Source organism: Sebastes umbrosus, chromosome 2, assembly GCF_015220745.1.
Source record: "Sebastes umbrosus isolate fSebUmb1 chromosome 2, fSebUmb1.pri, whole genome shotgun sequence".
Classification (NCBI taxonomy): Eukaryota; Metazoa; Chordata; class Actinopteri; order Perciformes; family Sebastidae; genus Sebastes; species Sebastes umbrosus.
Genome location: NC_051270.1, coordinates 32,116,700 through 32,133,098, shown reverse-complemented (window position 1 = coordinate 32,133,098; position 16,399 = coordinate 32,116,700). Strand labels below are relative to the sequence as shown.

General features: G+C 41.5%; 2 protein-coding genes across 2 annotated transcripts in view; both read right to left on the bottom strand.

The window, feature by feature from the left end:
- Positions 1-3,798: 3,798 nt before the first annotated feature.
- On the bottom strand, positions 3,799-5,448 carry LOC119501570 (relaxin-3 receptor 1). The gene has a single exon (XM_037792014.1). It carries the CDS (start codon positions 5,281-5,283, stop codon positions 4,264-4,266), a length of 1,020 nt encoding a protein of 339 aa, XP_037647942.1. The 5' UTR covers positions 5,284-5,448; the 3' UTR covers positions 3,799-4,263.
- Positions 5,449-13,075: 7,627 nt separating this feature from the next.
- LOC119501497 (E3 SUMO-protein ligase PIAS1-like) overlaps positions 13,076-16,399 on the bottom strand; it is a 63,528-nt gene continuing 60,204 nt past the window's right edge. The window contains exons 12-13 of the mRNA XM_037791905.1: positions 15,778-15,818; positions 13,076-14,177 (exon numbers count right to left, since the gene is read on the bottom strand). Coding sequence (XP_037647833.1) covers positions 13,809-14,177; positions 15,778-15,818 — 410 coding nt within the window. The 3' untranslated portion in view covers positions 13,076-13,808. The remainder of the gene's footprint in view (positions 14,178-15,777; positions 15,819-16,399) is intronic.

Genomic DNA, 16,399 nt, shown 5'->3' with positions numbered 1-16,399 from the left:
TGAGAGCAGGACGCAACCCAGAGATAAAGACAGTCAAACAAAGTGTCACCTGGAAGAAAGTGAAGACAGAACTGAAGCAGCCTGAGAACATCTGCAGTTCATGCAGTCTGCTTTAGTGCAGATAGATTCTGCTCCATAATTCACTCTTTTCTCCCAGCTGCTGTTGATTCAGTCAATGTACAAATACTTTGAGTTTGTAAACAGATAAATAATATAATGTGGTAGTCTGAAATCTATGTAGGACACTTTATAGTAAACACTGAGTCAGGGGTACCAGACAGCAGAAATATGGAATATATCATGTAACCTTAACCCCTGACTATTTTTAACATAGGAATTGCTTTTTAAAAATAATGTTTCTAGGAAAACCTGTCTGCCATGATGACAAGTGACATGACCTGCCACAGCCAACATTTACCCTGTATTTTGCAGGACAGATGCTAATTTCATTCCCTGCTTATAATGTAGTATTTTTAGATTGTTATACAATCTAAAAATAGATTTCAAGGGCTTTGAAATTGTTGTTAATTATCTGCCATTTAGCTACTTTAAATACCAGTGCTTTCCTATCTCAAAAATAAAATGACAGGACAAAGTTGTCATATTTACTGTCATAAAGGAATAAAGGAACAAACAGAAAGTGTTAATTAATCTGCTGGCATGACTAGGAGGCTGTTTCTTGCTTTTTCCTTTGGTCACATTCCTTCTCTTTCTTTTTTTCCTGTTTCAGGTTTGTTGTAGCAATAACAAGCAGCAATTCAATAGGAAGGCATAATGGCAAGGAACATTCACACTGTGCCACGCATGAGCAGTTCTCTTTATGTGTCCATAACTGGTGGGAATGATTGGTGTTGATTAGAACGCTGCTTTTACATTATAGTCTCAGTCCATGGAAGTTTTTTTTTATCTCATTGTGAATTCAGTGTGCTGAGAGGAGGTCTGATTAGTGCATTCACCAACTGTGTTTTCTCCAGCATGTCATCATGGTGATCTATCCTCCAAGTGCCAGGAGGTGACCTTTACAACGCCTGCAGTGTTTCCTCATGATTGAAGCAACAGGAGAGCCCGGAAGCACTGAGGTGACACTACACTACAATACCAAATGTCAAGGCTTGGTGGAAAATTGAAGTATAAGACTACAGACGCAGCTTCTGGTCAGTTCATAGAATCCTATTGAGGTCTTCTGAGAGGTACACAACATTTCTCTGGCGCTTCTCCTGCTTTTTAATCCTGCCGAGACTGAGACTTCCCTACAATATACGCTGTCCAGCGACCAGTGGTGGTTGGAAGAAGTACTAAGATCATTTACTTAAAGGAACAGTGTGTAGGATCTGGTGATTTCTAGAGCCAGGCTGCAGATTACAACTTATCACGTGTGCCAAGCGTGTAGGAAAACTACGGTGACCAATGCGAATGACCCTCTCTAGAGCCAGTTGTTGTTAGAGTAGAGCGCGCAGAGTGTGTGTGTACATGGGAAATGAGTGGCGAAGCAAGAGAGAGAAAGAGCGGTCGCGAAGGAAGTGAGTAACGTTAGCGACTCCGGCAGGAAAAGTTAACAGAGTTTGGTTTGTCCATTCTGGGCTACTGTAGAAACATGGCGGTGCAACATGGCGGACTCCGTGAAGAGGACCCGATCCCTATGTAGATATGAACGGCTCATTTTAAGGTAACAAAAACACAACGATTCAAACTAACTGTTATGCAAATGTGTTACTTGATGACATCACCACGTTACGGAAAAAAAGGCAGGACTTCAATCAAGACAGGCAGTTCAGGAGCAGAGTTTGTGTGGGGCAGAGTAACTCCCTTTGGGGTGGACTTTGGGCTTTGTAACTTTGCAGACCTTTGACATGCACAAAAAAACCTATATAACACACTAAAGGAAAGAGAAAAAGCACAAAAGCATCAAAGGTCCTCTTTAAAAATATAAATTACATCAGTGCAAACTCATAGTTATAACTATCAGTACCTAAACGCAACATGATGCAAATGATTGTTCCTTTTAAAGCTTCTGTAAATAAACTTTAAGTTGATCACCTTCCAATCAATTCAATCCAACGCTTTACATTCAGTTCAATTCAGCGCAATCTACAGCTGCAGCCAGTGCCCATCCTGTGAAATGAACAAAGAGCTTTCTGATATGAATGTGTTCACACGACACCCAGCTGTGTGTGCACGTGCATGCGCTGCAGCTCGCCAACACGTGGCTCATACAGTGCTCCTCATCCATTTTTCTCTTATGAATGATACTAGAGAGCTCTCAGTGTTGAGCATAAAAGTCCATTATGAGGTCTATTCAATCAACGTGTTTTGTATGTTAATGATGGTGAAGTGGGCGTCATAGTGGAGAGAAAAGTGGGACTGACTACTCACGGCTCAGATGGAGTTCGCAACTTTTTATTTCTAAGTAATTAGTGTCATAAGTAAATTGAAATTGGATGAATAAATCAGTTGAGAGACTGAACTTTGTATTAAAAAAAATTTCCCCAAAAGAGAGGGTGGGGGGGCTGCTTATGAATAGGACCCAGAAATTAGTGCTGCACCCCTGCGAGCCCATTAGTTTCAATGTGCAGGTTAGTGAGACACTTTTGCTCTGTGTTATAACCTTCACATTTCAGATCATTCATAACTGCTTATCACCTTCTGATCAAATAAGAAACCCATGTGGCAACTTGAGTATATTTTTATTATCACACATCGTGGATTGAGAATCATATTTCACACATTTTGTTGTCTTTTGTGCCCAAACTATTGATTTTGTCAGGTTGGAGTCAATAACTTAAAAAAACATAACCTGTAACTTTCTCTCCTTTGCTTCCAGGAGGTGATATTCGCATCAATGATTGTCTTATAAACACAACTATCGTACACTGGTTACATTATCTGCAAAGACATTCACATTATGAATGTAAGAAGCGTTTCGCCTGTTCAGTTATAACGCCAGCACACTATAATGCGTTTTTATCATGCGTCATTACGCACGCAGTCACTTAGACTGTAGACCAAAGACACGTCACACTTAATGGTTATCTAACAAGCAATGCCACAGTGGACATAATGTAACACTTCTACACACAACATTTGCCATTCCTATCTGTGCGTAAAGCTCCAAGCGTTCCACAGCGGTTCCTTTAGAGGCATTAGCCACACTGTAAAACAATTGCTGTTAATTTCCAGCAGGATTTCAACAGTATTAACCTGTTATTGCTAAAAACAGTGCTTTACTGTTAATACAAAAGAAAACCTGTTAAATTACGCTCATAGGCTGTTTTTCAACTGAACTATAATGCATTCTTAAAAAACATCACTTTACTGCTGATCAACTGTCTAAAGTATCATCAGTAACAGTTTCATGCAGTATTTCTTTAATTCTGGGACCTGATCTGCTCATGTGAGGCTTGTACATTGTACATGATTGTAAAATCAGTGAATTAGCTTTATTGTTCTTCACTCACATGTTGTTCTGGTTTGCATTCTGTGCTTGTAGCCAGCTATAGACAGACATTTTGGGAAAAAGTGTCAACAAGTCTATTATAGCCTTTTTCCTAACAAGTGCCTTTAATTGTATTTAGTGTGACTATTCCTATATGTCTGTAATCTGCTAAGTCTATTCATGTAGGCAAAAAAATAATGTTTATTTAAATGTATGTAAAAAATAAATAGTTCATTAAAACAAATCAGTACGATAATGTAAAAGAAAGGTGGAAAACAGCTATATAATGTATCTTTAAACAGTAAATTAACTGTAAAATAATGTGAAATTAATAAAGTTCAAACAGTATTTTTCATTAACAGTACAAAGCTGTAAATTTCAGCGACAGTATAATAATGTTAATTTTACAGTAACATAAAGGCAACCCTGCTGCCAGCTCTTTACTGTTATTTTACTGGGAAACTCTTAACAGTGCAGAGACACTTCACACTTAATGGTTATTTAACAAGCAATGCCACAGTGGACATAATGTAACACTTTTACACACAAAATTGGCAATTCCTATCTATGCGTAAAGCTCCAAGCGTTCCACAGCGGTTTCTTTAGAGATGTTAGCCACATTACGCACGCCTTTAAAGACAAGAAGCGCTGAGGAAAGTTACATTTTCAACAAAGCACAATGGAATACATAGTGTTGACATGATGGTGCGTGTTTTCATTGTGCTCTGACACTCTGACAGGTCTCCTCTCTCACCTCCGTGCCTTTTTCTCTCCGTGCGCACTTCTCGGTGCGTCTCCTTTGTCAACATGTTAAATCATTCATAAAAACCTCATCCTCTGTGTATGAGACTGCTCAGTTTGTCCCTGAACTCCTTCCTCATGAGGCAGTAGATGACCGGGTTGAGGCAGCTGTTGGTGTGAGCCAGACACACGGTCAGAGGAAACACATATGTTTGGACTATGTAATAGGCTCTGTCCCAGTTGGCCACGTTCAGTTTGACCAGGACACTCCACAAGGTGATGGCTTGGTTGGGCATCCAGCACAGGAAGAAGGACAACACCACGATGGTGATGGATTTAGTCACTTGTGATCTGCGTTTTGGGTTGCTTGTCTTCATAGTCCGACTGCGGATGAAGCGCAGCAGCATCAGGTAGCTGATGGACACGATGAACATGGGGAAGACAAAACCTACCAGTATTTTGTGTATGTGGTAAACTGCTAACCAGTACTGTCCACCGGGGAACCTGAGCAGACAGAGCTTTTCTCCGGTCACGTTGCTGACGGTGGAGTAGATGGAGGTCGGAGCTGTCGCCAGAGTCGCCAGAGTCCAGATCAGCGCGCAGGTCCATCTGGAGGAGCAGGACTTCCTCCGCGCGGTTCTGTGCTGCTTCAGAGCCGAGGCGACGGACCAGTAGCGGGTGACGCTCATGGCGGTGAGGAAGAACACGCTGGCGTACATGTTCATCACGGTGACCGACAGGATGATCTTACACATGGCGTCTCCAAACGGCCAGCTGAAGTCCAGCGCGGTGTCCACGGCCCAGAAGGGCAGCGTGAGCACGAACTGGAAGTCCGTCACGGCCAGGTTGAGGACGAAGAAGTTCACCGTGGACTTCTTCCTCTCTTGTTTGACCCTGATGAAGAAGAGGACCAGCAGGTTGCCCATCAGACCCGCAGCGCACACGACGGAGTAGACGAGGCAGATGAAGAACCGCAGGATGGGACTCCCGTCGGCTGTCACGTCGATGTCCTCCAGGTTGCTGAAGCAGTCCTCCTCCAGCAAAGAGCTGTTCACACACACAACACTCTCATTGTCTTCATTCATAATGTCAGCAGCTCTCAGGATCATCTAGTCAGTGAGGAGGCGATATTTAAGATAACATTCATGTCCAAAGAGCTGGATCTTGGAGTGGCACATTACATGATGCCATCTCAACTCCTCATCCTGTATCCACCACACCCACCCTCCTCTCCTGTCACGTCCTGTCCTCTCTCCTCCTCTCCTCTCCTCTCCTCTCCTCTCCTCCTCTCCTCTCCTCTCTCCTCCTCTCCTCTCCTCTCCTCTCCTCTCTCAACCTCTCTTCTCCTCTCCTCTCCTCTCCACTCCTCTCCTCCCCTGTCCTCTCCTGTCCTCTCCTCTCCTCTCCTCTCCTCTCCTCTCCTCCACTAACCTCCTCTCCTCTCCTCTCCTCTCCTATCCCCTCCCATCCTCTCCTCTCCTCTCCTCCCCAAGACGCACAATCATCCAACACCAGTGTGCTCTCAGATCTGACAACAAGACAGGAACAGCGGGACTGAGGTGTTTGTTGTTGAACATTAGGTTTGATGCGTCCATCAGTCTCGTGCGTAAAGCAGTCTCCTCGGAGCGCGAGGCTTCCCCATCAATTTTATTAAAATAAATAAAACATCTAATTAATGATATCTGATGTTCATGTTAAAAATAGCTCGTGTCACAGCCAGGAAGGCATTGGCTGGAGCTGACAAAGCGTGCGTAATTTGGTTTTGTAGCATCACAGAGAGGGACATGTGAATGAAAACGACTCTCTGCTGCCACCCAGTGTTCACTTCTAAGTATAACAGGGTGTTAGAAATGGCATGACACAGTTGGAGATGAACCCCATCGCAGGGCCGGCTCCAGCCCTTTCGGTGCCTGAGGCCAAATTAGGATTTGGAGCCCAGCCCTATCCCCCAGGCGCCGCTCCAGGGTTAGGATTAAGGAAGTAATTAGGTAAAATGTATTTATATAGTGCTTTTCACAGTCATACACCACAAAGTGCTTTACAAGATCATTATGCAAATCACACAATAAATAACTCAAATGAAAATGTGGTGACCACACGAGCCACATGGTTAATAAATTAATAAATAAAACACATTACATATAGAATACAATAAATACATAAAGTGCAAGCCTGGTACATACAGGTTACGCCTCTCTAAACAGGTGAGTCTTTAACTGACCTTTAAAAGAATCCACTGAGTCAGCGGACCGTAAAGGTGCGGGTAGAACATTCCAGAGTTTAGGTGCTACGGCCTCGAAAGCACGACCACCACGGGTCTTCAGGAGAGTGCGTGGGACAGACAAGTTTGACCTAAGAGAGCGAGCTGATGAGTAAAGGCGAAAGTAGTTCAGCCACATACGCAGGAGTCTGACCGTGCAGTGCTCTGTAGGTGAGAGTAAGAATTTTAAAGTGGATCCTAAAGGCTACCGGGAGCCAACGCAGAGATCTGAGTATCGGGGTGATGTGAGACTGTTTATTTGACCTGGTGAGTCGTCTAGCAGCAGCATTCTGAATTGACCGCAGACAATCAAGATCAGACACACTGAGTGATGAGAAGAGTGCGTCACAGTCGTCAATGCGAGAGGATTGATCAATTATTATCCTCAAATTACGCAGGTTGGAGTGGGCAGCAGAGGAAAGTGGCTCAATACTTTGCATAATCATGGGGGCAACCTTTTCTGGAGCAACAACCACAACCGCAACACTCATCAGACATCACAATGGTTTTAAGACAAAAGTTTTTATTTTCATAAATAACTGTATTTATTATAGTATAAATATACAACTGGTCCCTGATATTAATTGGCTTAAAAGTGTTTAGTTAGTTTTGCTACAATTTACACTTCTATTAACAAATAAGTGCGGCCGGGCAGATGAAAAAGTGTGAGAAAGTTACAGAGGTGAAGTGTCTTTCTTTCTTTTTGTTACGTCAATGCAGAAAAAATGAAGAAGGGCACCTACCGGCATTTTTTTTAAAAATTATTATTTTCTATTTTTAAATTTCTTTTAGTGGACGACCTGCGCCCCCCCCCCCCAGAAGGTGTTGCCCTAGGCAACCGCCTATATGGCCTATGCCTTAAACCTGCAGTAGGCAGAATGTTTTTGGCATCATTGGGCAAAAATTCCATAATAACCTTTCAGCATATTGTAATTCAAGTGTTCTGAGAGAAAACTAGACTTCTGCACCTCATCATGGCTCTGTTTTCAGGCTTTAGAAAATCTACTAGTAACAGAATATTATTCATATTTGATCAGTGCTGCCTTCGATTTGTGAAATCTTGCAGATGCCATTAGGAGCACCGGAGGACACAGAGGCACATGATTGTTTTTCAGATTACCTGTGTCATGCACTACTGTATACTACTATAGGGACCGTTTTATAAAAATAACTTCTTTTAATCATATTTGCTCCAATTCTACCCACTGATGCTTTAAGCTGCCCCTGCTGCCCCATTGTTTAAAATAAGAGAAAACACACAAAGAAATAACAGAATGCATTTTATTACATCTAAACTTTTCTACATAAACAGGTAACATTCAATAAGTAAACAATTTCTTCCAATGCAGGTAATAAATATTTTTTTTTCACTTGGTATATTTGTACAAACTGACAAGGGTCTACTGTACACTGTCTTCTCCTCGCCCTCCTCGAAAAGCCTTTTTATGATTTTTCTCGGGTTGGAGCCGTGAAACAGAACCTGTGAATGTTTTAAGGCAGTGAGTGCAGACGTCGACTTGAGTCAGATTATTTCTGCTGTGTAAGACTCTTTATTGGCCACAGTCCTCTTTTTTTAATAATAGTACAGCTTTCATTTTCTAAAAAATATATAAATTAATTTATTCTCTCGCTCTGAACTGACACACAAAAAGCATACAAACGGACATCAAACACCCACGTTTGGATCTGAACGTTTCCATACAGACATAATATACACATTGTTGACTTTTCCCTTTAATCTAAGGTGAGACATCATGACAAAGCTGCTCGTCACGGCTGCCTGTGGAGATTCTGATAACACCTTTAATAAGAGTAACTACTGATAATAGTGGCCTTATTCCCAGTGTCCTCACACCAGCAAACTAACAAGCTGCTGCTGCAAAATGCTCTATATATACTGCGCACATGTTCACACCTGTGTGAGAATCCAGTCTGAGAGGGATTGAGATGGCTACAGCCCTGTGCTTATCCATCCCTGCATGCAATCTGAAATTTTATCAACAAAAACAACTCCCCCAGCTCAGTAATGACACGGCTTCTCCCTCAGAAAACTAACAACTGTGCACCACAGGATGGAGCTGTGGACACTTGACATTATGAAACAACTCGGTAATCCCACACAGACCACAGTGTGTGTGGAGCACTTCAACAGAAACACATTCAACACGGTCTGATCTCTCACTTCATCTGCTGCACCGTCTCACGACAAGAAGAAGTTTCAATAAATTAAATTGTGATCGAGGAAAGCTGTGACCACCTTGTCAAGCATCCAAATACTGGTGATTCATATTCAACATGATGGAAACTAAAGGATCAACGTCTTCATCAGTGTAGAAAGTCAGAGTAACACGTTATGATAAAGCTAAAGATAAACACACAGGCGTAACTAATGCGTGAGTCATGATGATTTGATGCTTGAATGAACGCAGGATGAGTCATGAACTCCTTTCTGCTCAATATGATCAAGTCACTGCAAGTTTATGTGATGAGTTAATGAACTTTAACTTTAGTTAATGAGCTCAAAGTAGTTAATAGAGCTGGGCGATAATTCAATATGATGATTTATCGCCTTTAATCAGAATCGTATCGCGATGAAATCACGTATCGTGATATCAGGATACACAATTACATCGTCTAAATTGATAATAAGCACATGCTAACTAAAATTTGTCAGAAAATGCACTTAAGTTGTTAATTATATGAGAAAACACTGTGTACTACTCATTTGTCAAGTATTTAATTCACACAGGAGTATGTGATTACTTTATATAGACTATTTATATATTGAATTAGCAGAAAAGATGCTATATCGTGATATATATTGTAATCGAGATATGAAATGACCTATATCGTGATACAAGGTTTTGGTCATATCGCCCAGCTCTAGTAAATACATTAATCCATATTCCACATTCCACCGAATTGCGTGCATCTCCAAAACGTCTGCTTTTAGAAAAACATGTTTCCCGCTCTGTGAACATGCATTTTTCATGAGGTAAATAGATTTTTTAAGTGGTTTATTTAGCATAATAAAGAGGAAATTTCTCTCAAACCAGAAGGGTATCAGGGAAATTAAAAATCTCCAAATTTGGATACATGGTTTTCTTTGGACGGGGATAGTAGAAAAGGACATTTCAGACCTGTGTATTTGATCAGCCTCTCTGAAAGCAGATCAGTAGCTGTTCTAATAGAAATATGAAGTCAATTTGATCAAACTCAAAAATCTGCATGTTGCCGCATGACCCCGTGGTCTTTGTTTATGTAAAAGCTTAAGTGAATCTTTTTAAATTTTGTTCACATATTTTTGTTGTTGTTGAAAGAACATGCTGATGTTTATCAGGTATAATGTTGACCATGTTAACATGTGCTAATCAGCACTAAACACTAAGTACAGCTGAGGCTGATGGGAATGTGATTAGTTTTGCAGTCGGGCTGCGTGGTTTTGAAAAAATATCTAATTGCAATTATTTTGACTGATATTGCGATATGATTTGTGATATTAGAGGGAATGATAATTTTAAATAATTATTCTCATTTTCATTGAAAACATATTGAAATGATTATAGTGGGATTTTTGCAGGGATCTGTACCAAACAAATATGTTTTCTTAAGTCTGTAGAATATGATTTGTAGGCCAGGACATCTCTGCAGCACAACAATATTGAATTAAAAATGGTATTTTGACACACATTTCACCTTAAAATATATTGCACCACGTGCGATTTGAAAATTACAGGAGGCCATATTGTGATTTCGATAAAATTGGGATTAATTGTATATATTAGAATATTTATATAATAATTAATACTGCCTTTTTTCTATGTAACTGGATTCCAGCTAATTTGCTGGCATATAAATGCATGTATGAATTAACTGTGAGTTAATCATTAATTGATAATCCATTAACTATTCACATAAACTCAGTGACACGGTGAGCAACAGGAATTAATAATGAAATAATCATGAGTCATGCACGCATTAATTAAGCATGTGCTTTGTGTCCTTATCATAAAGTGTTACTCGTGTCAACTCCCAAGAAAATACGCAGAGGCATTTCCATGATGAACAACCAAACGGTACCTTTTTGAGAAATCGCTCTGCTGTCAAAGAATAATAATAATAATAAAATGCATATTAAATAAAATCGTATCACAACAGCTCCCGAGTGACTCACACGCTCACCCCTGGAAATCAAACAATTTGTAAAAATTATAATATATAGAAATAAGAATACAAAATAAATAAAATACTGCACAACACAGGAAATACACAAGAGACTTGTTCCGGTTCAGTGTGAGAGCCGGGGGGGGTTGGTTTCCACGAGAAGAATAAAGTTAAAGATGTCGAGAGAGAGAGAGAGAGAGAGAGAGAGAGAGAGAGAGAGAGAGAGAGAGAGAGAGAGAGAGAGAGAGAGAGAGAAAGACAGAGAGAGAGAGAGAGAGAGGGCAGGAGGGGTTAGTTGCTGAAGGATGGGACAGGATGTCAGGTGATGGGGGTTGCTGTCAGAAGTGATTATCTCATGGTGGTGGGGATAATTAGGCTTTGAAGTGAGCTGCCTGTCTCGGACGTCTGGAAGTGGAACACCGAGGAGAGGCTGAGAAGAGGGGAACGTTTCAAGGACACGCAGGCTGGAGGAGGGGAGGGCCGACTGGGCAGGAGGGGAACCAGGTCTACTGGTGCACCCGATTCCACTGTTATCAGGTCATTAAATGGTCGTTATCAGTCCATAGATGTGGGTCAGTAGGGGCCTACTACGTTGTAAAAGTGAAAGTGAAACTTATGGTGCCTTCAAATGCCTCCTCTTGTGGTATTCACAACCTCATTATTGGAAAGTTTCCGAAAGCTCAGAGTTTACGAGTTGTGACGTGTTTGTTGACAGAAATGGTGGAGGCCATGGAAGTTAATTTTTCGGTACATAATAAGTTATTATATTGTAATTCTTCATAATTCAATAATATCTCCGAGGAAAATGTTGATATTCCCAACGGCCTCATCTTTTTCCTCTGTCATTATGCCTTTGCATTTCCTGCATTATGTTACCCGCTTGCTAGCTTGCTAAACTGTTAGCCTCTGTGGCTTCTAGACGCCGACAGTAACGTTAATATTGTCGTTGCTTAGCAGCGGTGTTCTCACGACTTAACCACTTGAATGGCAATCATATCGTGTACACGACTCCCCAAGTTGTAAACACAAGCTCACGAGTTTCATTTGAAGGCACCATTAAAAGCAACACGTTGATAAAATGAAAGAAATGTTACGTCTTGAAGACAAACAAAATTGCTTCTTTAGGTTTAGGCAACAAAACCTCTTAGTTAAGTTCCGGGGAAAACATTGTGTTTTGGCGTAAAATAACTATGTTTCAAAAGTGAAAGTTAAACTTAAGGTTGTGAACACAAAGACAACTTCACGTTGTTGGTTTCACACGGGATGTGAACACAGGCCTCCTGGGTGAAAATCCTGTGTTTTGTGTCCCATCTCCCCCGACCTCCACCCCTTAAGGAGTTTCTTGCTGTCTATACTACAGCGCCTGACTACCACGTCTGCTCCTGTCATAAATACTGCGGTCGCTTAAGGTCACCGTCATGTTCTTTTATACCTTCTTTCGGTGATCTAGATGATAAAACCTACTAGTGGGTGTAGTAGGCCCCTATTGACCCACATCTATGGTGCTGATGGCGACTGATATCGCCTATTTAATGGCCTTATCCATGACACTGGTAATGTGACCTCAACAACCGCTCAATAACTGAAATGGAAGCAAAAACCAAAAAGTGTGTCCACTCTTAAAATTGTACAATACATTCATGAGCAGACTCTGCGTTTTCAGCTGAATCGAGGTGCTCCACCTCGCTTTGACACTTCCACATCGTACACCGATGACCTCGTAGGGTTTTTAAATTACAGACAGGTCATGTATTTTTAAACCGGCCGGCTTTGTGCCCAGTCTAAAGTTGGCATGCTGAGATCTCCCTCTTTCACTGTGGCACTCTTCACAAGCAGCTTCCCAAAGATAACTCTCTAGATAACGCCTACGCCGCCAAAGATAGCAGTCACAAGTCAAAAAGCTTCGACAGATGGGACAGAGGTTGCTGGGTGACCATTTAAGACATTCTTCTGAGTTTCAAACATCCCAAACACGCTGTGAAGCATGCACACAAACAGGCACTAGTTTAAACTTGGTCACATGCCACGGACGCCCGGCGTTGCTACAACAGCCTGACCTTCATCGAGATTCCTTTTTAACAGTCAAGCAAAAAAAAAACAAACAATGAAACTGAAAGACAAAAAGACAAAAAGACACAGTTTACATGTCTGAAGAAGTCTGAAGAAGTGGACTGAAAACACTGTGGCACACAGATTCAACTGCACTCTGATTATTGTGATAATTTTCATAGGTACCGTATCTTATTTTTGGCATTGTGCAAAAAAGAAAAGAAAAAAGAAACTCTTCCCGCTCAAAACTCTAAATTGGCAAATATAAATAGTTTAAAAGTCTCCGTCTCTAAAAGCTGTAGAGTCTTTGTGAGGAGTTGGAAATCAAGGAGTGAAAATGAAAAACCAGAAATGGCTAATTTCCACCTACACCCCCCCCCCCACAGCATTAACCTGAAGGTCAACGGGAATGCATATATATTTATATATATATAATTGTTTAAATATACATAACTTAAAAGCATAATAAAATTATTAGTACATGAATAAATTCAGTGTTCTTGTCAATGGACAGAGAAATAATACACCATGAATTTAAAAATAGGCTCGCGCAAAGAGAGAAAGAGAAAGTTTATATTGTAGAAATGCAAATAAAACAAAATGTAAGCAGGAGAAAAGAGGAGAAAAAGATAACCACATGGCGACAGGCATATGTATAAGCGTTTGTGAGAGAAAAATGAACCTCAGTCCTCCACTTAGAAACAGCGATCGAAGCAGCTCACTAGACTGAAAATGTCCCGATTCAACATACAAAAGTAAAAGAGGAAAATATATTTTGTTCTCTGTACACGGTGCCGCTCCTCGTTTTTTTGTAAAAAAGCGCCGTCCTCCTTTGTGTTTTTGCTCAGGTAGCGTCTTTGCTGTTTGTGCCGGGTTGGTACCAACGTGGGTTCACATGCTGGACAGGTTTCTGATCTGGAGTCAGTCTACAAACAGCTGACCCCTCTAAGTGATGACTGTTCTCAGGTCAGTCTGGTGAAGGGAACCCCGCTCATTATATTAGTGCTCTTCTTGAGGCAGTCTCGTTTTCATCACGACTCCATAAACGCTCTGATGACTTGGGGCCCAGTCTAGTTTCTGGATCAAAACTTTACCCTGCAGTCAAAAAGTTTGTGACTGGATCGCAGCTGGACCCAGAGTGTAGTCTTGACCCTTCTCGAGTCAGTCCAACGATATAACGTCAGGTATCCCGCCGTAAATAGCCGCCACCGCTGCCTCGGCGCTGCTCCGGCTGGCCACCACCCCGGGGTGTGTGTGTGAGGAGTGCGAGCCCGAGTGCGAGGACGAGTGCGTGGAGTGGGTGTCTCGGAGGCTGCTGGACGACACCAGGCTGCTGCTGCTGCCCGAGTTGCTCGCCCCGTTGGTCGGCGCGGTCAGCGAAGGGGCAGAGGAGGCTCCCGATTGGTCGAGGAACAGCTGGGAGGAAGAGGAGGACGAGGAGGTGCTGTAGGGCAGGAAGCGGTTGAGAAGCAGCTCGTGGTCGTCCGAGGCCGACGCGGCGGCCGCTGCTGCCATCACCATGTTGTAATGCTGAACCGCGGCGGACACACAAGAGAGGAGGAAGTGTTGAGTTCACATTTAGAGGCTGCTGAAGTTACCGGGGGCGTATTCACAAAACACCCTAACACTAACAGTAGCTCCTCACCAGCTGAGTGTGAAGAAACTCCTGAAATCAAGTGCATGTTTTCAGTCTAAGAGGAGTTCAGGAAGCATTTCAGCACTAAAAGTCTGGGAGTTTTGAAAAAATATAACATTCAACGAGCCGCTGCAGCGGGGCGAAATACAGACAGCGGGGGAAAATGGCCTGTAGAGCCGCCATATTTTCACACCTCACTCTGTGAATTAAGGATTTATTTCGACGAAACAGTGGAAAGGCTAACGGACTAATGATTTTTGGTGAATTTTTTTTTGTTTCTGTCCAGTTTGAATGACGTGTGTTTTACGATGAGTTAACAAGGCAATTAAACCTGTGTAAGAGAGAAACTTGAATTTTTTTAACGAGAAGTGACACGAGAGGGTGGAGCTAAGTACAACCGAAGGCTGAATAAGACATTTTTAAGCGACCAAAAAGGTTATAATTTATTTTCATGAACTCCCAGACCGGACGATGGGTGGTAGCGACCTGTCAATCACTAGGTAGCCACGCCCAAAAGCATACCCTGCTTTATGGTCTATTTGACTCTAAATGGGACCATAATTTACTAAATGAACATCATGCTGTATTGAAGAAGACTTGAAACTAGCGATTAAGACCATAAACTCATGTTTACAATGTTTACTGAGGTAATAAATCAAGTGAGAAGTAGGCTCATTTTCTCATAGACTTCTATATAATCAGACTTCTTTTTGCAACCAGAGGAGTCGCCCCCTGCTGGCTGTTAGAAAGAATGCAAGTTTAAGGCACTTCAGCATTGGCTTCACTTTTCAGAAGAGGAGGTTGCCGCCTGGTTTATCTACAACGCTGCCGACAGTCTTCAGGAGAAGGTAGAGCCAATGAAAACTGTTCACAGTGAGGTCTGTGGAACAACATATGAAATTCAGTTCACCCTCACTGATGAGGTAGATATTGCGCCCCTCAAGGTATTTTTTTGTAATTTGGGAGAACCAACCCTTTAAATTGTTAATTTCAAATATCAGAAGTCAAACCGAGCAGAATGAAAGATGAGGATATCAGAAATCAAGAGACGTTTCTATTTATGTTCGACTGCCTCAGAGAATTGAACCCAGCAGTAACTGTGGGCTGACGACCATCATTTGTCAAATGTCTCGCTCTCACGCCTCCTTAAATAGCCCGTAGAGACAGGAACAGATAAACTGTGTACCAGCAGGCTGTGTGACATTTTATGTACAATTCCACCAAATAACGCGTTTTCAAATATGCTTTTTTTTATTCTCAAGTGTTTGACTCTGCATGAGGGATCTGTGCTTACTGCAGAGAGGAAGTTCGTCATCAAAGAACACTAAGTGCAGCTTTTGCTTTGTTTTTTTGGTGAGCATAAGTAGTATAATAGTACTAGTAGAATATTTGGTTACACGTAGAGTAGAGCCCTTTTATTATTTTAAAATAAGGACTTCACTGAAAACCAAAGTGTTTCAGCTGGTGAACTCAGTTATGAGCTGTTTGACGTACCTGATGATTGTCGCCTTGAAGAAAAGAGAAGAAGTTCAACTCTGGAAATCAAATACAGGCAGAGTCAATGGTGAGTATCAACAAAAATCAATATCACAGATGCAAATACATAATGTGTTTCAACATTAATAAAAGTCAGAGGCATATTTTACAGCTAGATGGGTCTAATGGTATTCTCTACCAGTTGCATTATTATAAAAAATAGCATCAGACCTTTTACAGATATAAACTAAATAAGAACAAAAGTCAGTTGTCATTCTTAGGGCGCTTTCACAAGCCATAGTCCGTTTGGTTAGTCCGAATCAGAGTGAAATTTATACTTTTGGTTCGTTTTCTATTTTAATCTGGTTCGGTTTCACAGTGCACAAATTAAAGTGGACCAAATAAATAAATGAAGTTGCTGAGGGGCGTGTACAAAGGAGCACATTTATCTTTTTCATCTCAAGAGCTGCCACTTCTATGCAGGGACTCACGGACTTTGATATATTGCTGTCGAAGAGTTTCACTTTGACTCTGCACTGATCTAGTTCACATGAATCCCTTCTCCTCCAGTTTATCTCGAATGACTCTATAAACGTCACTATTTTTGTGGTCTTTTTTTAACATATTCTGTATGTTCTCT

What these genes read in the sequence shown, in the direction of transcription:
- LOC119501570 (XM_037792014.1), bottom strand. Translation starts at nt 5,283, where the DNA reads ATGATCCTGAGAGCTGCTGACATTATGAATGAAGACAATGAGAGTGTT.